This window comes from Cervus elaphus, chromosome 3, assembly GCF_910594005.1.
Source record: "Cervus elaphus chromosome 3, mCerEla1.1, whole genome shotgun sequence".
Taxonomy (NCBI): domain Eukaryota; kingdom Metazoa; phylum Chordata; class Mammalia; order Artiodactyla; family Cervidae; genus Cervus; species Cervus elaphus.
Genome location: NC_057817.1, coordinates 3242830 through 3268136, shown reverse-complemented (window position 1 = coordinate 3268136; position 25307 = coordinate 3242830). Strand labels below are relative to the sequence as shown.

At 45.5% G+C, this 25307-nt stretch overlaps 1 protein-coding gene across 4 annotated transcripts in view; it reads right to left on the bottom strand.

The window, feature by feature from the left end:
* TPH2 (tryptophan hydroxylase 2) overlaps window positions 1–24182 on the bottom strand; it is a 108277-nt gene extending 84095 nt beyond the window's left edge. Inside the window, exons 1-7 of one of the 4 annotated variants that reach the window (XM_043879566.1) lie at window positions 23909–24182; window positions 20206–20227; window positions 19227–19449; window positions 16628–16780; window positions 8613–8796; window positions 8417–8520; window positions 3310–3377 (exon numbers count right to left, since the gene is read on the bottom strand). In XM_043879566.1, coding sequence (XP_043735501.1) covers window positions 3310–3377; window positions 8417–8520; window positions 8613–8796; window positions 16628–16780; window positions 19227–19449; window positions 20206–20227; window positions 23909–24065 — 911 coding nt within the window. In that variant the 5' untranslated portion in view covers window positions 24066–24182. Of the gene's footprint in view, window positions 1–3309; window positions 3378–8416; window positions 8521–8612; window positions 8797–16627; window positions 16781–19226; window positions 20049–20205; window positions 20228–23908 lie in introns of those variants that run through there. The other 3 variants (XM_043879576.1, XM_043879585.1, XM_043879595.1) reach the window with 3 other exon arrangements.
* Between the last annotated feature and the right edge of the window lie 1125 nt (window positions 24183–25307).

Sequence of the window (25307 nt, the reverse complement as noted above, 5' to 3'; positions counted from 1 at the left end):
CTAGCCCACAGCCATCCTCAAAGCCACAGTCAGAGAAGCCACAGCGATGACGATGACGGCACGAAGGGGATCAAGGAATGATCCTTTTCTCTCCACTTCCCTCACACCATCCACTTACAAGAAGCACCTGAGGCAACGGGTGACCTTTCTCAGTATCTTGGCAGCTTCCCACACATACCCAAATGGGAATATGACTGTTTTCTATGAAATTTCTCCATAAAGAGGGAGGCTGTTCAGCATGAAGAGTTATCAGTCTATGAGCAGCCTTTTAAATGAGAAACTGGAGGAATTTTCTTTCAAGGATTACTTCTCGGGATGTTCAAGCTATAGTATTTCCTAAGATGGTGCATAAATGGTGCTGTTAAGATGGCTAAAGAATGAATCAGTAGATCAAAGGGAAGCAGAAGCCAGCCTGAGGAAAGGGAGGGGGCGGATGTAAGAGCAGTAACTGACACCAGTGATCACAAACCGCGTCCAGCTTCACGCTCAGCACGGCGTACACACTCCCTCGTAGCCCGGACAGCCCTGAGACGGGCCCTCCTGTCAGACACGCTTCCCAGAAGGAGGGCCTGCGGCGCTCACCAGCTAGGAAGCAGTGAGGCTGGAACTCCACCTCCGCCCTGTCTGACTCCAAAACCCCAGCTGTGAACCACTTTCTTATTCTTTGTGGTCAGCACTGTCCAGGGGCAGAGGGTGACAAGGCCCCTGGGTTCCAAACTCTCATGTCCAAACACCCTTTGCTCTGACGCTGTTCCCACTGACTAGTGTAATCTGACCTCCCTGGCATCAGGACCACAGGGAGAGTGGTTTCTGCCTAGGTAATGAGGAAGAGGCAGTGCCCTGCCTATCTCAGCCTCCTGACCATTCGGTTCCTAGGAGTCAGTCCCCTCCAGACGGGAACCAGATCCTGGACTGCTCCGCCTGCGTGCAGCCCTCCTTTGTATAAAACCTCCACCACGTCCAACCTCCAGTTTTTACTTTCATTTTCCGTAGACATCAGGCCTCAATTTCGCTTTAGCTAATGGGAAATGGCAACTGCAAGCTCCTGTTAACACTTTGAGGGCCTCACCCTACATCATTATAACTATCTGCTTCTTTCCTCTCCTCCCCAAACAAATATGCTTCCTTTAAAACCATAAAAGTCCCCATTATCAGTGCTCCTTGAAACGGGTGGACTCGTGTATACCAGTTTCTACTAGAGCCACTACATTATAAGCCTGTCGTGGTCCAATTTCTGGGGTCCGCAAGAAGAAATAACTAATATTTGAGGCAGTCCCTTGATCGTAAGTACAGGCTTCCTTGGTGGCTCAGTGATACAGAATCCACCTGCCAATGCAGGAGATGCAGCAGGAGCTGAGGGTTGAATCTTTGGTTTGGGAAGATCCCCTGGAGAGGAAATGGTAACCCACTCCAGTATTCTTGCCTGGAGAATCCCATGGACAGAGGAGCCTGGCGGGATACAGTCCATGGGGTCACAAAGAGTCAGACACAACTGAGCATGCACACACGCACTTGATCCCTATGCCGACAAAATCCCTTACATATATATAAATACACACACACACACACACACATACTGTTCTTATATATATAATACATTCCATGGAGCATCTGTGTATAAAATACTTTTTTTTAAAATACATTTTTGTCTATATGTTTTATCTAAAGTAAAAGTGTCTGCCAAGAACTGAGCTTTTACCATGTCCTGGGCAGATTGTGCCCCAAAGGTCTGTCCTGCCTACGTTCTGCCTACACAGACATGACCAGATTTCACAGGGAGGGTCTGTGAACCAAGGGGGCCAATGTTAAGGTCACAGCCCTCTATCAGGGCCTGATATGTAAAGGTGCACGTGGCCCGTCAGAGTCCTCACTGGGCAACCTGATGGGACCCTGGGAGAGGGAGCTAACAGTGATGGTGCTGAGGGTGCGGGGGCCGTGAGGTCAGGCGCGGGCGGGATAAGCCGAGCACGCTGCCGTCGGAGGCGCCAGAAAGGCACTGTGGTCTAAAGAGGGTCAAGAACCTGCTTGGAACAGAGGAGTCAGGCCGAGAGGAGACACACGCGGAAAAGCGTGCCCAAGAGTCCGTTTTTCATGCTTATAAGAAAGAGTGAGCGGTGCCTGGGGCTTGGGAGGAGGGAGCAAAGAGCATCCAAAGCATCAGAGGAGGTTAGGAACGAGCACAGACTGCCAGCCAGAGGGCTGGGGGGATGCGCTCACGTCGCTCTCATACCTGTGTGTCAGATTCCTTTAAATCAAGGAAACATGGTACCCTCCTTAACACTCATAATGGCCCAATTCTCAGCAAGGACAAACCTGCCCCACACGACAGTCAAGCCTCTCAGCAGTCTCAGTGAGAAGAAGAAAGACGCGTTCCTACCAGGCACGGGTTTACAGTGTGTTCTGTTCAGAAGACGCATGGAGCTGACCGAACGGATGCGGCAGCGCTGTGACGGTCCCTACGCGATTTTCATCGGCGTGAGCAGAAGAGGCAGGGGCTGACGTCCGCTCCAGCTCTCCGGGTGTGGCCTCTGCTGCCAGTCACAAACCTCCTGCCCCTGCCGCGTGGCCCAGTCCCGAGGCGCTCCAGTTTCACCTCAAGCCTAATCCCCGACTGGGGATGAAACTTCCAGTGTAGGGACGTCCCTGGTGCTCCAGTGGCTAAGACTGTGATCCCACGGCAGAGAGCCTGGGTTAGATCCCTGGTCAGGGAAGTAGATCCCACATACCACAACTAAAGATCCCTGGTCCGCACACCGCTATGAAGACTGAAGGTCCCAAGTGCCGCAACTAAGACCTCGTGCAGCCAAATAATAAATTAAAAAAATTTTTTTTTAAAACCCTCCAGTTTACAGGAAGTTTCCTTTTCCTATAAAACCACATTTCTTTTCTGTGATGGCTGCTTACATGAGCCTTTTCGTCATTCCTGTGGAATCCTCTACTTTCACCAGGGAAGCTGGACGTGGAAGGGAGTTAACTAAAATGTCAAATCAAAAGTAAAAGTAAAACACATTTCCCAGGCCCTGCAGAGTGTACAGAAATGGCTCCTTGCCTTAGTTGATCTCTGAGTACTATGGTGAAAATGTAGCACTTGGCGTCAGCCCACAGCACTCATTATTTTGCAATTATACCCACATGTCAAACATCCGTGTTGGCATTTAAAGCCTACAGCATTGGTGAGTGTATAAAATGGTTCATGTCTGCTTTCTGCAAAAGTTAAAAGGGACGAGAAGACAGGTCTGTTTAACCCAGCATGTGATTTACCTAATCCGCCAGCAACAAGTCACAGGACAGAGTCACACAGGTACTTACTATTTGTAGCCCATGGCGACATCCACAAAATACTTCCTTCTCTGTCGATAGACATTGTCTTTAAATCCCTTAAACAGAAAAGAAATGAAGTTATTTAACAGACTGCCAAAAAAGTTAGTTACAGAAGACCTAAAAGAAAATTGCTGTGATGTTTATTGAGGGTCCAATTCAAATGTAATTTTTTCCCTTGGATGACCACCTTGATGATACAGGAGGAAGCAAATTGTACTTACAGTAAAACCTCATTAAATTTGGGCTATCCTAATTTGGGATGCGTGGGAATTCAGACTAAAGTTAACCTCTCCATAAGTAAGCAGAATGGCTTAGTTAAGCAAATTGATATTGTGAACAATATCCTTTGGTTTTTAAGTATCATTTACATGTAACTGATCTTAATTACAAATTAATCTTATCTGTTCAATAAAACAGATCCCTTTAACATGGCTATTCAGTGAGTTAACCTAAATTTAATTGCTTTGTGCAAATAACCAGTAAATGTTCATACATTAAAATTCTATCACTCAGAATAATCATCAAAATCCCAAATTAGGATGAATTAAAGAGGTTTTGCTGTATGTTATGAGTATAGCCACATAAAGCAAAATCGATTACAAGGGATCCAGACACAGGATAGCAAGCTAGCTCCATTTCCCTCTGAGTTCCTATAATTCTGACTAGTTTTCAGCCAAGTTCAAGATTTTACCCAGCATCATGCACTTGGGAAATTAACCATCCTGTCTGTATCAAGTGGAGTCCTTCCAAGAGGACTTCCTGGTTTATTCAAGAGTCTCTGCTCTTGTCAACAGACTTTCAATTTTCCTTTCTTTCAGGTACTTTCAGACAATCGGTTCTTTCCAGGGGTGTTTCTTCAAACAGCTGGAAGCCCAGATGGTATGGTTTCAATTTAACTTCTTACCTCTGCAACCCCTGGAACCCTGAGGGATAAACCAAAATGGGAGGGCCACTCTGAGAAAGAAAGTCGGGCAAGAAGACAGGCTGTGGGATCAGGGCTCCGGGAGGAGAACCGGGACAGGCCCACGAAGCCCTGAGCCATCACCGCTCAATCGGCATCCACTCAGACACGTTCAAGGGGAACCTTAGCTCATTTTCCTCTCTCTTCCGGCTGAAGGAGAACTGGCCTTGAGGTCAGAAATCTTCACAGGACTGAATGCCGAACAGAAACAAAGAATGTCCACTGCCAAGAGCCTTTCTCTCAGGAATGACAAGAGGTCAGGAACAGAGGGAGACAGGGAGGGCCCTGAGCTCACCCAAAGGCCCTGCAGAAGGGAAGGGAGCCCACCCTCAAGGCCAGCACTCTCTTTTCTGCTATGAACTGGGGGGTCTTTAAATGAGGGCCCTGAGCTCACCCAAAGGCCCTGCAGAAGGGAAGGGAGCCCACCCTCAAGGCCAGCACTCTCTTTTCTGCTATGAACTGGGGGGTCTTTAAATGAGGGCCCTGAGCTCACCCAAAGGCCCTGCAGAAGGGAAGGGAGCCCACCCTCAAGGCCAGCACTCTCTTTTCTGCTATGAACTGGGGGGTCTTTAAATGAGGGCCCTGAGCTCACCCAAAGGCCCTGCAGAAGGGAAGGGCGCCCACCCTCAAGGCCAGCACTGTCTTTTCTGCTATGAATTGAGGGTCTTTAAACTGGAGTCCAAAAGCAGGCTGACAGAGCCTTCAAATGTCTATATACAAAATTTGTGATTACATTTACAAAATGTGTGACCACCTTTACAAATGGGTCTGTGACCTAAGAAAAATGTCTTATGCCACAGAGGTAGAAGTGGTCATGCTAGAAAATGCGGATTTCAACACTCACTAGTCACACCCAACAACCTGGGATGCTAAAACTGAAGAATGCCAAGCACCCTTAATACTCAAAGAGAAAGCAGGCTGCGACAAAAGGAAAAGAGTGATGTGAAAATCTGAGCATCTGTTCCCTGATTCCTGCCAAACCAGACACCATGGCAACCACATCATAATCTGCTGGGCTTCCCAAAGAATCTTGACTGTCTGCTTGGCAAACACCTGCACCTTTTCCAGGCACACAAGAGAATGATTTACTCATCATGGCTCATTAGCCTAGCCTGGTGGTAATTACACAAGTGTTATGGGCGAACCAGAAATTTCAGCATTGAAACGTGCGTGAACTAGCAAAATAGAACAGAGATGCTAGCTACTCTAGTGATTACAGAGAAACAGAATTCCCTGGCCATCCATTCTAAATTGATGCCAGGGATAAGGTTACCAGGTAAAATACAAGACACTCAGGCAATATTTGGGACATTACTTATACTAAAAAAATGTTATTGTTTATATGAAATGAAAATGTAACTGGGCATCCTGTACTTGTATTTGCTAAATCTGGCAACACAAGCACTTAGAGAATGTCTGCTAGACATGACCTTTCCTCTCTCAACTTAAATCAAGGGGAACTGAAGACCCAACCAGCACCCAAAAGTGCTCAGCTGAATGTACTTTGGCGAGCACGGCTATCCCAAATCGGTCAACCCTGGCAGAACACCAGTATCATCCGCCAAGCTTTTAAATAATACTCCAAACCTGGACGCATTCCCAGAGGTTTTGATGCAAGCACACTGAGAGGAGATGCTGGCATTAGTATATTTTTCTAATTTCCCAGAGATTATCTAAATGGAAAGCGAGGGCCGAGAATCACCGAGTTAGGCTCACAAGCTCTCAAGCTTTAGCGCTCACTGGACTCTCCGGTAAATCCATTTAAAGGCAGATTCCAGGCTCCATCCCTGGAAGTTCTGATTCAGTAGGCTTCAGATGAGCCCCAAGGTACTGCAGTTTTAATGAGAGCCTTATGCAGGGGACCTTGAATCCCACTTTGAAAGACCCTCGCAGTCTAGATCCTGGCTATTCAAAGTGTGGTCCCTGGACCACCAGTGTATGCCTCAACCAGGAGCTCCCTAGAAAGGCAGCATCTCAGGACCTCCACCTGCATTTTGAAAAGATCTACATGATTTGTATGTCCTTTAATGTTTGAGATGGACTCACCTACATATTTAACCCTTTCTTGAGAACCTCAGCAGCATGACTCATATTCCAAGCCCCCTGTGAGCTATCTCAGCACAAGAACGTGATCCTAGCATAATAATCCCTGCCTTGGGACTGAAATTATCCCCAGGCACAAAAATTCCTTAGAAACTTTTATCTATCTTCATCAAATAATAATTTTAAAAACACCAACTTACCAATATTAAATTTTGCATAATAAATATTTGGTGTGCTTATATAAAAAAAATATATGTGGTAAAAAATGATGAGTCAGGTAGGAGATTGCTAAGTACTTGCAATTATTTCAAGTGGCTGCATAGAAAATAAGAGAAGGTATCATAAGACGGGTACAATTAGGAATGATGGAACGAAATTAAGCATAGAAAAATTTATGCTGGATATTAGAATAAATTTTTTCACAGCAAGGTCAGCGGTTCCTGTGGTTGTTCTGACCCCCTTTCTCCAATTCGAGTGATTTCCAAACTAGACTAAGGGGAGCATTTGGAAATAAGAGGTTAGCAAAAAACTCCTTTACTGTCCAGGCATTGATCTGCATGATTTAATACAGCATTTCCTTTCCCAGAATTAAGCATTTACTCTTGCCAAAATGCTTTCCAGTTGTTTTATTAACTAGGCCTTTCAAACGCCCCTTTGAGCTCAATAAGCATTTTATGCCCACATTTGATGTAAAGAATCTGAGCTGCAGAAGTAGGGGGACTTGCCCAAGGTCATCCTGAAATTAACAGCTGGTGTCTGAGCCATCCTGCTCCTGCTAAGATCTTAGATCAGCTTCTGTACTAATCCTGACTCCTCTGAGGTGAGAAGGGGAAGATAAACAAATGGATGATTCTTAAAGACACTTTTGAGTATTTCTGTAAAGTTCAGGAACCTTTCATGTGAACTACTGTGAATTACTCTGAATTTTTAAGCTATACTGGCAAACGTAACAGAATGTGTCTTTGAGCGAACTCAGTTTTTTGAATCATGGAATTGAATTAGGTTTGTCTGACCACTAAATGGTATGCTATGAATTGGTCTGAATTTGTATTTTATGCCAAAAGACTGGTTTGACTGAATAGCTCGCTCTTGCTGAAGGTGTCCTGGTCTCCTTTAAAGCAGTGGTTCTCACGCTCGAGTGTGGGCTTAGTGAGACGAGCCCCTGGGTGATACCAAGGCAGCTGGCCCAGGACCACACTGAGAGCGCCTCTGCACAGTCTGTAAGATTTCCAGACTTCCTCCATTTAAATAAGATGGATATCTGAAAACCATTACCCCCAGTCGACAAAAGGCTCTATAAGCATGACCAATCTGCTCGGGTTTCACCCTTTAATCCACCACTTTTAGACACAGGGCACTGGGGGAAAATCTTTTGTAACAAAGGAGTACATTGCTTGCTTCTCCCAGACTACTAACTGTACTTCATTCTGACCATAAAGAAGTTTCAGGTCTCCTGTGTTAAATAAAAACTGATGTAAAGGGGAAGAGAGGAAATAATGGAAATGCTTACTACATATCATATTTCTTTAAAGGTGGTCATTTTTACAGCTGTAGAGCTGAGATGGCGGTAAATAGATTCAGGAAGGCGAGATGCGTCTTCCATCATGGTCTGATTCTATCACCCTCTGCCTTTCCATTGAGACTGAAGTCCACCACATTGCTCTGCTCCTGACTACTTCCAGTCCAGGAAAATAACAAGGGGAGTTCTACTCTCTCACTGAGTCGCACAACACCCAGTCCTCCCTCATTTCCCAAAGAGGTGATCAATTTCAGCTCCTCCTTTCTTCCAAGGGCCACCATCTGTAAGTATATTTCAGGTTGTCTAATTCTACAGAAAGGTTCTCCAAGGTTTATACTCTCCTCCTCTTTTATCCAACCCTTTTAAAAATAAAAGCAAGGTGGAACTACCATCCCTCTAACCTGCTTCCAGCCAACGCATACGTACAGAGAAGCCTTATCATTTAAGAGTCTGCTCTCAGTTACAGGGAATAAATAATAAATTGCTCTATGATAAAGCATCCTGGCACAGAATATGGCACTCTGCCATATGCTTGAAGAGTGCACGTGGGATGGATTTGACCGGGCACTTACTGGGTGGTCGGCATCCAGCTCTGAACCATACATGAGGACTCGGTGAGAGCACTTATCTAACTCCGAGATCTTCCGGGGAAACCAGGGCACATCCTCCAACTCTGCTGGAAACAGGGCAGGTTCAAAAATATTAGCTTTCCCCTTTGCAACACGCGTCAGCTTGCAAAATCACCCAACAAACAAAAACTGGCCTTGCCTTCTTCCTCCGTCCAAATGTTCTCTGGCGGATTCAGCGTCACAATCGTGGTTTGAAATTTCAGCGACTGAATGAGCTCATTGAATTCCGTTTTGCCACACTCACAGTCCACAAAGATTTCAACTTCCGAACTTCGCCGCCGGGATTTCCGGGACTCAATGTGAATCATGTTGACATGTTTTTCCTGTGAAAGTATAAACAACATATCTAAATCAGCTCCAGGGAACAATAAAAGAGATGCCATGGACTGGCCTTGTTTAACATGTAAGCAAAAAGGTGCCAAGTGCCCACGAAAGAGGAAAAGACAATTATCTCACTGTTTGGTTGACTAAAACACGGAAATGTTTTCCAACCATTGTCTCTGTTAATAAGAATAGTAACTGTGTGTAGGTTTTCCTGTCTCTTTTTCAACAAGGAGGGACATTACGGTATATAAAAGCCCCACAAAATGTATAATAATTATGAAGATTATAATTTCCTAGAGGACTCCACATCCCACTGATGGTATGCATGATCATTTGGGGGGAATTTAGTTTATCATACTGTCAGGTTGATTTTTTTTAAATATATTTTCCCAAAAATCTTATAACTCAAACTCTTGATTTTATAGTAATAAAACATTTCTTTTTGAAATAAAACTTAAGGTAATTGTAGAAGAAATAATTAATAGTATGAACAGCAGGCAAATAAGGCAGAAACGGGGAAGGTGATATGAAAATGACCGAAATTTGGGACACACTAACCAAAGAGCGGCCCACATTTTAGGGGGTGGGGTGGCGGAAGGAAGCAAGAAAAGTAGCCAAAGAAGGGTCTCTATAGGCAAGGAAATAAAAGAAGACTCCCTAATGGAACCACTTAGGAACTATTCTCTTTCAGCAACCTCCAGGCTAACTAACTTCACCCAAGAATGTGTTGCTGCAACTGAAGAAGGAATTCATAGGGCCAGGACTCAATCTCAGGCCTATCTGTGCTGATCGTGCTCGGCTGCCTCTCCAGTGGACTCTGAACTCTCTGCTTAGTGCCTGTGGGAACGACAATGGAAGGATAAGACCCCCTCCAGACAGGGGAATCTTGAAGATCACATCCAGGTTACTCATTGCCTAAGAGGAAACATACCGTAATCACCCCTGACTCCGGACAGGTCATAAACTTTTTCCGTATCTATCAGGATGTAATCACAGGCTTATCGATTATTAACTGGTTGGAACGTGACCACAAGCTTATTGATTATTAACTGTTTGGAATGTAACTGCAGGCTTATTGATTATTGACTGTTTGAACACATAACACGTGAATGATGGGGTTATTGTAGTTATATTTACCTTACCTTTGTTTATGTAAGTCTCAAGGGAATTGGGGTGGTGGGTTTGGACACGTACACATGGGGTATAAAAGATTTTCACAAATGCTGGTCGGGGTCCTTGGCTAAGAGGAGACTCTGCCTTGGGCCCGCAGGTGTAATAAGCTGCACTCCACTATCTGCATTGTCCTTCTGAGTGAGTTTGCTTCCCGGAATGCGTGGCTATAACACAACTATCACGATGGATTTCATGAGTAAAATCTCCTTACAATAAGATGTTCAAAGCAGGGTAGCAATTTCATACTCAAGTCTCAGGTTTAAATTCCCCCCAGGGACGTAGTCTTTCTTTGTCCTCAGGTAACTGAAGACTAAGTTCTCCTCTCCATCCTGACCACCCCCAGACAAGCAGATCCCTCCCCATCAGTCCACGGTATCCTCTGATTATCAGCATAACTCCTAGTAGAATCTGGGAGGCCTCAGACCTTTCAGCACAGCAGCAGGAGAGGCAATTTCCAGTACCAGACCAGGATGAAAGCACAGCATCCTTCTCTGTATAAAGAAACTCATCCTGTGACCAGGCTGCTAATTGTTCTATTTATGTTTTTAATAAGTTCTGCAATAATGCCATATTTTCTAAATTGGGAGGTAATAAAGGTAAGATTGACATTAGGTTCAAAGTTCAAGCGTCTTCACACAACTGGGTCACTGTGTGTGTGGACTTTGGTTGAAGCAGAGTGGATATTTTTAGACAAGAAAACTGGGGTTCAGATGGGTTAAGTGATATAACTAAGACCCCATCACCAGCTGATGGCCAAGTGAAAACTCAGAGCTGATGAGTCTGTCTCCAGGGGTTTTTGCGCTGCACCCAGCGGTCTAGTTGAATTGGCCTGCCTTTGGGCACTGTATGGAGACAGCAGTGGATGATATCATTATGTGTAAAATAGTTCCCCAAACTTCCATTACCACTGTTTATGGTACCTGATCCTTTCTTCAAGGTCAGAAGAGAACAAGGAAATATTTGCCAAATCAGGCTGCTAATTCCCCCTCTATGGTCATCAAAGAGGCATCACAGTAATGCCTCACGTCTGCACACTTCACAAAGCACTTACTCTCCTGTTATTTCAGCACAACAACCTTGTTAGGTAGGAATTATTACTGCTATTTTACAAATGAAGCTATTGAATCTAGGAAGCAGCTAGTGATTAGCCGAGCCAAGAGAACACGGGTCTGAAACCTCTGACTGCAATTCAGTCTTTCCATGGCACCAGGAGCCCAAGGCACCATACAGCGCTAGGCCCCTGTGACAGCTCTAATCATGGCCACTGCCCCCAAACAAAACTAAGGGAATTAACTTTAACGAACAGTAGTCTAATACAGTATGTGGAAGGCTTGCTCATAGCTAGTCCAGATTCTACCAGCTCTCAAATGGACACTAGTAAAACTCTAAATTTCCTATATGAAAAGGGTTATCGAGTATCCCCCAAGAAGGCTCAGATTAGCTCAACCCAAGTAAAATACCTTGGATTTATAACTAGGGAAAGGAAAAGAATTCTTGACCCCGAGGGGAAATCCCTCGTCTTAAATACCCCTACCCCGAAACAAAAAAACAGCTTAGGGGATTTTTAGGAATGACCGGGTTTTGCAGGGTCTGGATTCCTAATTATGGCAACCTGGCCAGACCCCTATATGAAAAGTTAAGGGGGAAAGAAAAAGAGCCACTCAACTGGGATGAGACCTGCAAGGTGGCCTTTAATGCCCTAAAAGAGTCCATCACCACAGCCCCAGCTTTAGGCCTCCCAAACCTGGAGAAGCCTTTTAGACTCTATGTTTCTGAAAGGATAGGAACTGCTCTTGGGATGTCAGGGCAGATGATGGGGCCCGTATTACAACCTGTGGCTTATCTCTCAAAATAACTAGATGAGGTGGCCAGAGGGTGGCCCACTTGCCTCCGGGCAGTAGCAGCCACCGCTCTTATGGTTAAGGAGGCATCTAAGCTGACCCTGGGTCAGCCCACCACAGTGTATACGCCTCACCAGGTGCAAGCAGTCTTGGAAACTAAAGGGGACAGGTGGATGACAGGAGGAAGGATCACCCAATACCAAGCCCTCCTCCTCGACACTCCAGAAATAAAGTTGAGGGTCTGCCAGAATTTAAATCCAGCAACCTTACTGCCAGATCCCCCTACTTCCCCTCTGGATCACCAGTGCAGACAAATCATAGACGAGTTATACTCTTCTCGCCCGGACCTATCAGAGACACCTTTATCTGACCCAGAGGAAAATTGATACACAGATGGCAGCAGTTTTGTAGAAAAAGGAGAGAGGAAAGCAGGATATGCTGTAGTGAGCCTAGAAGAAACTAAGGAAAGTGGGTCTCTTCCCCCAGACACCTCAGCCCAGAAAGCTGAACTTTTTGCCCTGACAAGAGCTTTGGAGTTAGGAAAAGGAAAGAGGATTAATGTGTATACGGACTCTAAGTATGCTTTCCTCATTCTGCATGCCCATGCAGCAATTTGGAAAGAAAGAGGGATGCTCAGTGCCCGAAGCTCTCCTATTAAACACAAAGAGCTCATTCTCAGGCTCCTGGAGGCAGTCAAACGTCCTGCAAAATTAGCCGTCATCCACTGCAAGAGTCACCAAAAGGGGCAAGAAGAAGAGGCCCAGGGAAATAGGAGAGCTGATCAGGAGGCAAGACGAGCTGCCAGGGAAGCTACCTCTGCCACTGCTATCTGCCCCCTTTTCCCCAAGGAAACCCTGACTCCAGATTATACCCCAGAGGAACATTCCCGATATGCTGAGCGGGGCTGGGAGATTGGGTCACATGGGTGGTTTCAGACTGATCAGGCCCAAATAATACTCCCTGATTCTCAGGTTTGGAAAATTACTAACTCGTTACATAAGAGCACCCATTTTGGAAGAGATGATCTAGAAATCTTGCTTAAGTCTATTCTCTACCATCCCCAGTTAGCTAAGGTTGTTAGACAGGTCACACAGAATTGTGATACCTGTCTAAGAAATAATCCAAAAACCAGACCCTTGCCACCTCCTCTAATTAAACCTGTCCAACATCGGGGGTCATACCCAGGAGAGGACTGGCAAGTAGATTTTACAGCCATGCCAAAGACCCAAGGGTTTTCTTATTTGCTAGTCTTTATTGACACATTCACAGGATGGATCGAAGCGTTCCCTACTAAGACAGAGAGAGCTACAGATGTCTGTAAAGCTCTGCTGAAGGAGAGCTAGGTTTGGGCTGCCTCGGTCACTTCAGAGTGACAATGGGTCCTCATTTACAGCCACGACATCCCAGAACCTAGCCGCATGCTTAGGCATAAAATACCGGCTCCGCTCATCCTGGAGGCCTCAAGCTTCAGGAAAGGTAGAGAGAGCCAACCAGACTCTTAAAAGGGCTCTGGCTCAGCTATGCCAAGAAACACATAATAAGTGGACACATATGCTACCCATGGCCCTCATGAGGGTACGGACATCCCCCAAACGGCCACGATTGTTAAGTCCTTATGAAATGATGCATGGACGTCCATTCTTAACCTCTGATTTGTTTTTTGATGAGGATGCCAATACACTTTTAAAACATATAATTGACCTGGGAAGGTTTCAACAGGAACTCCAACGGTATGGAGAACAGATCCTCCCTAAACCACAGGGAGACTTGAAAAATCCCCAGGTAGAGCCAGGGGATCAAGTATTAGTAAAGACCCGGCAAGAAAAAGGGAGTCCAAACCAGCTGTCCGAGAAATGGACAGGGCCATATCAGGTTGTTCCAGTGACTTCAACTGCTGTAAAAGTGAAGGGTCTATCTGCCTGGGCCCACAATTCTAGAATAGAACCCTATGGCCTACAGGAGGGGGAGACAGAAACTGAGACTCCAAAGCCAGAGGACAGCTATTCCTGTGAACCTGTTAAAGATCTCAGGCTCTTGTTCAAGCGGAACCCCATCAACTCTCCCTCAGATAAGTAAAATGCATCATATGATGTTCTTCCTCTTTCTAATCATATCTCCCTGTATGGCTATTGATCTCTCCCTAAACGAGGCATATACACTTGCAAACCACACTGCTTCTCAACTCAACCTAACCAGCCCGTGCTGGATCTGCATTAATGACAGAAGTTGGGGGTATGTCCAACCTATCCCAGGGTATCAATGGCCCACCCTCCAGCCGAGCTACGGGCTGTTACTCAGCACACCCCATCTGGTCGTAATATGGCCTTTTGGGAAAAAGGGGAAAAAAACTTCATGCCTTGGTACCAGCAACAACGGTCTCTATTTACCCCCTCGATGACATCTGCAATCCCACCTGAGCCCTTATTTTCTCTCTTGACTAACATCCCCCAAGTGACCTTCCCTATCTGTCTAAGAAGCCACTCCCTAACAGGGGTGTCAGTGGGAAATCTAGATGACTCACAATGTGGGGTGACCTTCACTGTTGAAACTGATGGGAAAAACCGGGACCTAGAAATTTCACTAGGGTATTACGATTTAGCCCAAAGTTTGGGAACTGAGGTTCTGGCAGAACCGACACACTATACCTATCCCCGAACATGAGGCTCTCCTCAGATGCCATTAACCAGTCTCGAAAATCCATGTTCTGTGCTGGACGACCAAAGAACCACACTCGTTCGTCCTGGTTTCTAAACCGGACGGGCAACTCTGACCCCTGTTATTCCCTTGTGGGGTACCCACCCCTAAAAACCTAACCCTATGGTGGGAGCCCAAACGAAATACTCTCTACCTTGAGGACAAAACCCAGGATGCCTCACAACACTTAAATCCGTTCCTAAATGCCCTCACTGCTGCCGGTTTTGCAGCAAGTGGAGTGACAGTCTCCTCCCAGCTGCTAAAGGACTGCCCCTGTTCCATTATGCCATGTTCCAGTTGTAAGGCAGATGAAAATCCTGTTCCTCTTTGGCAAACCCATTTTGCTGCCCAACTTAAACCTAGTCATGGTGTCTATTTCATATGTGGAGATAAAGCTTATTTATCCCTACCACCTTTTTGGTCAGGAACTTGCTCCCTAGGGTATGTCACACCCCACGCAGATCTGGCCTGGAGTAATACCTCCTTGCCTTTACCAGTATATACCAACCAGAGGATACGTCGTGCGGTAATACTTACCCCTATTTTCCTGGCATTAGGACTGACTGCTGGTTTAACAAGAGTTGCCATGGGGGGAACTTCTTTACATAAATTTCAGCAGCTTTCTACCGACACTGCTGTATCCATAGAAAAAACAGCGAGGACCCTCCAACGCCTACAATCCCCAGTTAGACTCCCTAGCCGCAATGGTCCTACAAAATCGTCAGGCCCTAGAATTATTGACTGCAGGACAGGGAGGCACTTGTCTATATCTAAAGGAAAAATGCTGTTTTTATTATAATCAGTCTGGGCAGGTCCAAGAAGATATCAAGGGGCTTTTGGAACAGGCTACAAAGATCCGAGATTGAAGTTCAACAGGTGTATGGAGTTCTCCTTTCCCTTCTTGGCTCTTACCATTCATGGGTCCAGGGATAACTATCCTATTAGGCCTCCTATTTGGCCCCTGTATACTCCAACTCCTTACAAAGTTTATCTCCAGCAGACTCCAGCAGTTCCAGGCCAAATTGATGTTACTACAAGGGTGGGAGCTGATTTCAAATATAGAACACCCCAACTTAGATCAGGTAGAGAGAGACTTCTGCTCTGCTAGGCAGGCCCACGCCCAGGCACAGCAAGAAGAAGTTACAAAAAAAAAGAGACCTCCGCCCCAATTCCCAAAAAGCATCTTGAGTATAAAGTCTCTCAGGGGCGAGTTGTTAGGGGAAGCACACTGATTGAAACCACCCACCCTGGCCAGGCACCATAGTAACCATTTGCATGAGCTGTTTTATGACAGGAGATCCTGATAAGGAATATGGAACTAATAAGCCACCACCAGCCGGAAGAGTTCGGGAAAGGTCGAGAGGAGACACTACCTGTCCGTCCACTTCCCAGAACCCCTCTTGCTAGCATCCATCTTGGCTGAGCGATGCGTGCACCACCAGGAAAGACTCGGAATTAGAATGATTGGCCAAAGACCACCCAGAAACTAATCCCATCACCATAAAACCCAAGACTGCGGCAGAGCAGTTCTCCTGGGTTCCCTTACCCTTCTGCTCTCCACCCGGGTGCCCTTTCCCAATAAAATCTCTTGCTTTGTCAGCACGTGTCTCCTCAGACAATTCTTTTCCGAGTGTTAGGCAAGAGCCCAACTTCGGGCCCTGGAAGGGGGTTCCTCTTCCTACAACAGAATAACGAGTGCCTATACTAACATATCTCATTTTATGCCATCAATGTGCTCTAGGACATATGCATGATTCAAACGTGAACAAACTGAATCAGGCTGCAAGCTCTTGATATTTAAAGATACCTTCTTTGGCTTCTTTTGTGTTTACATTTCCGGGTGTGAAGCTCACACTTTCAAATTACCTACTTCCTCACCTGACAACAGTATGCAGAATTATGAATCGGCTGACTCTAAGTTAATAAACCATGATTTCCACGAATGCTTATTTTATTGTTTGACAGACTAACCCCTCTTATAGAGTGTCATGAAGTTTGGTCTCTTTGAACCTTTCAACACATTATCTAGAAATGGACTCAGTGATATTTCATAACAGATGACAGGTTTGTAGACCAGCACAGAGACAGTTTTAAAATTAGATAATGACATTTTTACATTCACCTGGAAGAGTTTCAGTGCTTTGACCAATCCACCAACTTCATTTTTCAAGGAGAATACAACTGCCGTCTTGCCACTCTCAGTAGCAGTGTCATTTTTGCCGCTTCCCTTGTTGCCTTTTTTATCATCATTTTTGCCAGAGTTAGTTTTATTCAGCTTTAAAAAGGTAGAAACACACACGAAAGTATTAGTTAGGATTCCAGAGTTCTCTGTAACCAGATTCTTTTTCAGACATTCCATTCATATGCTGGAACCCTTAGCAAGCATACAAACTCAAGGAGAAGTTGCCAAGTCACTTATAACTATCGATCATAAGTACTGGTCTAATTTACTCATGGACACTATTTTGAAATGCTCAAAGATATCATCCAGTGGTTGAAATTAAAGGGAAATCATATTTGTTTCATTTTAATAGCAACAAAAACCTGACCATCATAAAGTCTCTTGTGTGAATAACTCCCTTCTTTCTAACAGATTTTACAGCATGAAGTTTGATCTGTTAGCCTAGTTGAATTATATCGAAGATATATTAATTAGTAAACATAAAATTAAGCTATGTTAATTACTAAACATATTTTTCAAAATAATTTTTTAATTAATCTTAAAAACAAAATATTAATTTTGTTCTGAAATATGTCAGGACATGCACTAAAATTGACCACCTTACTTTCTGCAGTTAGATCCACATGGTCAATGTGAGTCTATCTGCAGAAGTTTAGCACATAGGAGTGCATTTAATGAAGGCCACCTGTGTCAGCAGATATCTGAAAAGTGGCCATAAAAATTCAGCTACATGAAAAAACTGAAGAAAAGAAAGAAAGATGAAGGAGAGGAGGGAGGGAGGGAGAGAGAAAGGAAGGCAGGAAGAAAGAGGAGGGTAAAAAGAAATCAAGAAACAAAGAGACTAGCTCATCATTAGGAGCCAAGAGTAGAATCTGAGAAATTGAAAAATATTAGCACTTCATTGGCCAACCAAGATACCATAATAATACATAACTAAGTAATGACTATTGGTCCTATTGGCTAAAGACAAAAATGACAGATTCCAGAAACTTGGATCATATTGTCAGAAATACACAATTAAAAAGCTGGAAACTTACTCAGCAGAATGCAAACCGGAGTGTACCTTTCCATGTTCTTTATATGCAGATGAAGAACTGGGCAAATAGAACGTTCTCCCTGGCAGACAGTGATATAGTGCAGTCATACCCATCTATTACTTGCTCATGAAACTGAAACATGCACATTTGATATGGAACCCAGTGAACAGTTCTTTGTTATTTTCTTCCTCTCACTTCCCTACTGGCTTTATTTTCACATATTACTATTGCCTCACTCACTAGATTTACATATCACAGAAATAAACATTTTATAATTTACGACTTGAGGGACAAAAGAAGTTTATGCGGGCATTGGCATTTGACAGTATGTTCCATCATTAAAAGCTCGAATGTTGTAGTGCTCTCAACATCTGCCACAGATCTTATATATTTAAGTAGTATTTTCTATATGAAAGGGTTATTACGCATTAACCATAACTCTGAGTTTTCCTTGTTTTCCTCCCAGAAGGTCACTGTGGCTTCAGAATTCTTCATTGTAATATCTCATTCAAATATTCATTTCTAACATTTAAATGTTAGAAAACTTATTTATGTTTTAGACTCATTTTTGCAAATTGATTTAAACAGTTCTTCAAAACTTGCCCTGATTACTTTCCAACATTTTTAGGAGTAATAATATACCAGTACAATACAACCCTCTGGCACATAGTCAGAGCTATGATACTAAAACAGATTTTTCTATAATACACATTGAATTGTAATTGGTTGATTAACTCTGGTAGTATAGTAATGAAATATCATTTAATATTTTTAATAACTAGAAATCTGAATACATTTTTCATTCACTGTCTTCTTTATCAAATCCTATGATTATTACCCCATATCAGGCTCTAAAGCCTGCAAAATGTTACTTTTTTATTTACTTTTTTTTAATAAAACTGCCTTAAATATTGAAACAAGTGGTGTATTGCTTTCATTACCCCATCAGTTAAACTGAAAAATAATGAAGTAATGAGGAACACAGGAAAACTTTTGAAAGGAATCTGATCTTTCTCTTATTCCAAAAAACAGCATCTATAGACGAAAACAGAAAATATTACTTTGTGTTTAAAGACCAGGTTTTGTAGATGGAAGAGGGTACAGAAGACACAACAATCTTGCAGGAACCACAGAAATCCATTTTATTTCTTCTCCCTGTTCCAACTCATAATAAACGATCCTCTCAAAAATTCTGCACACTTATTTTGGTTGTTGATGTAAGACATTATTTCATACAACTTCTCATTCTTAACATTCGGGAACTTCTTTACTTCAACTCAAAAACTTTGAGGAAAGAAAGTTGTGCCCCGTAGAGATCAGGACACCTGCTTTACTTTATGGAGAGAGAAAGAAGGGTGGAGAGAGGCAGCAGGGAGGCAGGTTAGACAGATGAGGAAGGAATTAAGGGCGTGTGTTTAGAGTAGGTGTCCCAGCGGCAAGGATAAGGCTGTCCCCGACCTGGAAAACCCTCCTCTAGAGAGTGCCCACTACTCAAGACTCACTGTTGAGCTGGCGAGCAGCTGATGCTCTTCGGGCACTGCTGAGTCCAGGGAAAGCCCTCTTCTTGCCCAGTATTTACTGGAAAACATCATCATTGCTGGCTGCATGGGTCCCGGTGTAATTTGCTTCCTCTGCAGCAGGGGGACGAGCAGGGCAGCAGCCGCGGTGAGGTGAGAGGGGCTGGCCGGCGGCGGACCTCTCGGGGCGCTGACCAGAACCCTGGTGCTGAAGAAAATGCAATGCGAATCTTCCCCTTCCAGGCCCTTTATATGAGTGACTGGGGACTGATGGAAGGCTGATTAGAAAGAAACTCATTTCTGGCTGCCGATGGCCACAGTCAGATTACAAACCTGAAGCCTGGGGTTATCTGTGTTCCCCGGGCTCTTTGTTTGTTTCATAGGTCGAGTAGCTGCTCGGGCGTGGGTGGTGGGGAACAATACATAATGGAGTGCTATTTGTAAAAGAAAACATCTGTCCCCTGACCTTAGCTCTCATCTCTCAAACCTGCTACTGGCAAGCTAACCTCACCCTTAAGGTAATGAGGAATTCAATGTTTTCCAAAAGAAGGAAAATAATTCGAGAAAGATCAGTATTGCAGAGTCCCTAAGCCATTTTACTTTATGTTAATAAATTTTTTCTGATCTGATGTGTTATGACTGTGTGAGTGGAATTGTGTTTGTGATGGTGTTCATAAAATGCACAGCTTCCCAGTTGTGTGATAAAACTAGTGTTTAGGCAACTGTAAAGGAAATGTGAGGCTGTGATTTAGCCACATATATGCATAGTTGTAAGACCTCTTCAAACAGCCATTTTGCTTTATTGCATTTCTTTTCCATGGGGGTGGTCTTGATCCCTGTCTCCTGTACAATGTCACGAACCTCCGTCCATAGTCCATCAGGCACTCTGCCTATCAGATCTAGCCCTTTAAATCTATTTCTCACTTCCACTGTATAATCATAAGGGATTTGATTTAGGTCATACCTGAATGGTCCAGATGTGCAGGCTGGTTTTAGAAAAGACAGAGGAACCAGAGATCAAATTGCCAACATCCGCTGGATCATCGAAAAAGCAAGAGAGTTCCAGAAAAACATCTATTTCTGCTTTATTGACTATGCCAAAGCCTTTGACTATGTCGATCACAATAAACTGTGGAAAATTCTGAAAGAGATGGGAATACCACACCACCTGATCTGCCTCTTGAGAAACCTGTATGCAGGTCAGGAAGCAACAGTTAGAACTGGACATGGAACAACAGACTGGTTCCAAACAGGAAAAGGAGTACATCAAGGCTGTATATTGTCACCCTGCTTATTTTACTTCTATGCAGAGTACATCATGAGAAACGCTGGGCTGGAAGAAGCACAAGCTGGAATCAAGATTGCTGGGAGAAATATCAATAACCTCAGATATGCAGACGACACCACCCTTATGGCAGAAAGTGAAGAGGAACTAAAAAGCCTCTTGATAAAAGTGAAAGAGGAGAGTGAAAAAGTTGCCTTAAAGCTCAACATTCAGAAAACTAAGATCATGGCATCTGGTCCCATCACTTCATGGGAAGTAGATGGGGAAACAGTGGAAACAGTGTCAGACTATTTTGGGGGGGGCGGGGCTCCAAAATCACTGCACATGGCGATTGCAGCCATGAAATTAAAAGACACTTACTCCTTGGAAGGAAAGTTATGACCAACCTAGACAGCATATTAAAAAGCAGAGACATTACTTTGCCAAAAAGGTCCATCTAGTCAAGGCTATGGTTTTTCCAGTGGTCATGTTTGGATGTGAGAGGTGGACTGTGAAGAAAGCTGAGTGCCGAAAAATTGATGCTTTTGAACTGTGGTGTTGGAGAAGACTCTTGAGAGTCCCTTGGACTGCAAGGAGATCCAACCAGTCCATCCTGAAGGAGATCAGTCCTGGGTGCTCATTGGTAGGACTGATGCTGAAGCGGAAACTCCGATACCTTGGCCACCTCATGCGAAGAGCTGACTCATTGAAAAGACCCTGATGCTGGGAGGGATCGGGGGCAGGAGGAGAAGGGGACGACAGAGGATGAGATGGCTGGATGGCATCACCGACTTGATGGACATGGGTTTGAGTAAACTCCGGGAGTTTGTGATGGACAGGGAGGCCTGGCGTGCTAGGATTCATGGGTCGCAAAGAGTCAGACACAACTGAGCGACTGAACTGAACTGATGCATAGTTGAGACACTAACCCTAGAATCTTCCTCACTAGGTAGGAAGGAAAAGGATATGAAATGTCCATATAATCATTCCTTTGATGACTTCAAACCAGAACAAGTCCAACAATTTGAAATGCATAGATCAACTGATAACTTACCATTCAAACTTTAGTAAGTCATAAAATTACCAAGGAAAATATTAATAGCCTCCTGAAGGATTGAAGACTCTTGATCAAATGGACATGTTTATGGAGAAACAGACATAGAGAACAGACTTATGGACATGGGGAGAGGGAGGGAGAGGGGGAGATGTATGGAAAGAGTAATTTGGAAACTTACATCACCATGAGTAAAATAGATAGCCAACAGGAATCTGCTGTGTGGCTCGGGAAATTCAAACAGGGGCTCTGTACCAACCTAGAGGTCCAGTGGACAAGGGAACCTGGCGGGCTGCAGTCCATAGGGTCGCAAAGAGTCGGACATGACTGAAGTGACTTAGCACACACGCACGCCAAAGGTTTACAAAATTAAAAGGTGGCTGAGGCAGGATTTATATTCAGGCAGTTTGGCTCCAAAATCCATGGTCTCAACTATTACATTAAACCTTTGAGTATTCCAAACAAGGAAATAAAAGTAAGCTCAAGAAAACATACATAGATTATTTCATCTAGAAGAGGATTTGGGAAGATGTATAATTCAACAAAGATTTGTTAAGGACTCACTCTGTTAGGACTTCCCTGGTGGCTCAGACGGTAAAGCGTCTGCCTACAATGCGGGAGACCCAGGTTCAATCCCTGAGTCGGGAAGATCTCCTGGAGAAGGAAATGGCAACCCACTCCAGTATCCTTGCCTGGAAAATCCCACAGATGGAGGATCCTGGTAGGCTGCAGTCCAGGGGGTCGCAGAGTTGGACACGACTGGGCAAGTTCACTTCACTCTGTCAGGCACTGAAACCACGTCCTGGGGATGCAAAGATGAGGTACACTGCCACCCTCAAGCAAAGCACAGACTGGCTGAAGGAATATACATGCAAATAAATAAGTGAAACAAAACATCGAATTCTCTACAGAAGACAGTAAAAGCACAAGGGACAGAGTGCTCAGTGTTACCTTAGTGGAGTTAATTGGGCCTTTCTAGAAGCTGAATAATTAAAAGTGAGTTTGTGTTTATTAATTGGAATGGATAGGAGATAGTGAGGAGGTGATTCCATGTAGACAGAACAATATAAGAAATATATCGACAAATGATGTTGCTCAACAAGAATGGAGTGTGGGCCAGGGCAAAGGTGCCCTTGAAGGATAAGGCCGAAGGGGAAAACGGGATCCAAATCCTGATAAATCTTGAATGGCGTTCAGTGGGCTTTTCACTTTATCACCTTATCCTGTAAGGGAAAGAGAGCACTTGGAAGGGCATTAGGCAAGGCAACAGTGTAACCATCTTGGTATTTCAGAAAAGCAGCAGCTTGGGGGAGGACCTCAAGACTAAAGGTATAAACCATTTAGGACGTTAAATAGTCCAACTGGGGGACGAAGTAAGCAATGAAAAGAATAAGAGATGTTAAGGAGTAAAATCCATAGGATAACATGTCTACTTGGATGTGGGGGCAGATAAAAAGCTCCCAGAATAACTCTCAAGTTTCTGACTGGGTGGACTGGGTAAATTACAGTCTCATTCATTGAACTAGACCACACATAAATAATTGCAAGTTAAGAAAAAAAAAAAGAAACTCTTAAAAGTTAGACCTTATATACATTGCATGTGAATGACCAAGTGAAACTGTCCAATAAGCATTTGAATATATGGGTTTAAAACTTGAAATGAGACCTAAGCTGGATATAGAGCTTTGACTATTGTCAAGTACTGAATTGGTTTAATACAGCTTCACTCACAAAGTATATGTTGTTTGAGAAGACAGTCAAGAACAGAAAACCCTGGGGAACATCAAATTTAAGAAATGATTTAAAACCAAAAAAAAAAAAAAAAAAAACAGAACCATAAAAAGGAAAATAAGAAAGGAAAAATTTCAGAGAGGTAGGAAAAGCAAAGCCAAGAGAAGGTAAGTTTTGGGAAGACAAACATGAAACTTGAAAAACAGAATGAAGGACTGAGTGTTTGTAAATCTGAATGCCAGGACTGTTGCCGTTGTTTAACCGCTAAGTCCTATTTGACTCTTTTGCAACTCTATGGACTGCAGCCCTCCAGGCTCCTCTGTCCACGGGATTTTCCAGGCAAGAACACTGGCGTGTCCTTGCCATTTCCTTCAACAGGGGTCCTCCGGACCCAGGGATCAAACCTACGCCTCCTGTCTCCTGCATCGACAGGCGAGTTCTTCACTAGAGCCACTGGGAAGCCCAAGCAACAGTACCCTGGAGGAAACTGCTCCGCCCCCAGAGGCCCTGTCTGCTGGTTCCGGGGCAGCTGCAGCTCTCCGAGGCAGGTAGGGAGAGACCCGCAGCCGCAGCGCACAGGCCCAAAGCTCCCTGCCGTTTGTAACCTCAGCCACTGACCAGGAAGTCTGTCCACGTTCAGACAAGGGGCCCCATGCGCCTGGATCTCGGGCGGGAAGAAACTGCTAGCGCAGCATGGGGAGAAGTCTCTGGGCGTCGTCGGCCGCCGCCGGAGCTCCACCCCACACATCCGGGGTTTCAGACATCCCTGCAGCATACAAACCAAAGGCCGTGGCCACTCGGCACCTAAACTGGCTTCTAGGCACACAGGACACCGGAAGTGGTCAAGGGACTCAGCCTCTGCCCCGACCCTGCCGGCAGCGCACCATCCAAACAGTCCTGCGGCAGCCCAGCCGTGCGGCAGCCCAGCCGTGCCGTAGCGCAGCCGTCGTGCAGCTCCGCGGCGCAGCGGAAAGGGGCGGAGGGGAGGAGGGGGCGGGGGGCGGAGGGGGCGGGGGGCGGCGGGGGCAGGGGAGAGGGGGGGCGGCGGGGGGAGGGGAGAGGGGGGGCGGCGGGGGCAGGGGAGAGGGGGGGCGGCGGGGGCAGGGGAGAGGGGGGGCGGCGGGGGGAGGGGAGAGGGGGGGCGGCGGGGGGAGGGGAGAGGGGGGGCGGCGGGGGCAGGGGAGAGGGGGGGCGGCGGGGGGAGGGGAGGGGGGGACGGCGAGGGGAGGGGGGACGGCGGGGGGAGGGGAGAGGGGGGGCGGCGGGGGCAGGGGAGGGGGGACGGCGGGGGGAGGGGAGAGGGGGGCGGCGGGGGGAGGGGAGAGGGGGGGCGGCGGGGGCAGGGGAGGGGGGGGGCGGCGGGGGGAGGGGAGGGGGGGGACGGCGAGGGGAGGGGGGGACGGCGGGGGGAGGGGAGGGGGGGGGCGGCGGGGGCAGGGGAGAGGGGGGGGCGGCGGGGGCAGGGGAGGGGGGGCGGCGGGGGGAGGGGGGGCGGCGGGGGGAGGGGAGAGGGGGGGTGGCGGGGGGAGGGGAGGTGGGGGCCGGCGGGGCAGGAGTCAACGGGGTGGGTCTCCTGGCCAGCAGGGGCGGGGTGAGGGCCTGAATATTGCTTCTGAAATAGAAGGTGAAGTCGAAAATAGGAAGAAGACTCAACTCTCAAGCTTCCATGGCTGTAAATGGTGGTATTTTCGCTATTTCCAACGAAGGAATAAGTTTTGGGAAAAAAAGAGAGGAATAAAGTTTTGGAAAAAGAAGAGTGAAATTGAGTTGACTGCAGTACTATAAAGGAACTTTAAATAGCGTGCAATTATAAATGTTAGACTGGAATTTGGGAAGTAGATTAGAGCTATGGATAGAAATCTGAGAGTAATTCAGTGATGTTAGCTGGCACAGGCCATGGACTATCCAAATAAAAGAATATAGAGAAACATCCTCTCTAGAGAGACTGGAATCCTTTTGAACTATTGAGGGAAGTATAAAATGGTACAGCCTCTGGGAAAACAGGAAAAGGATTCCT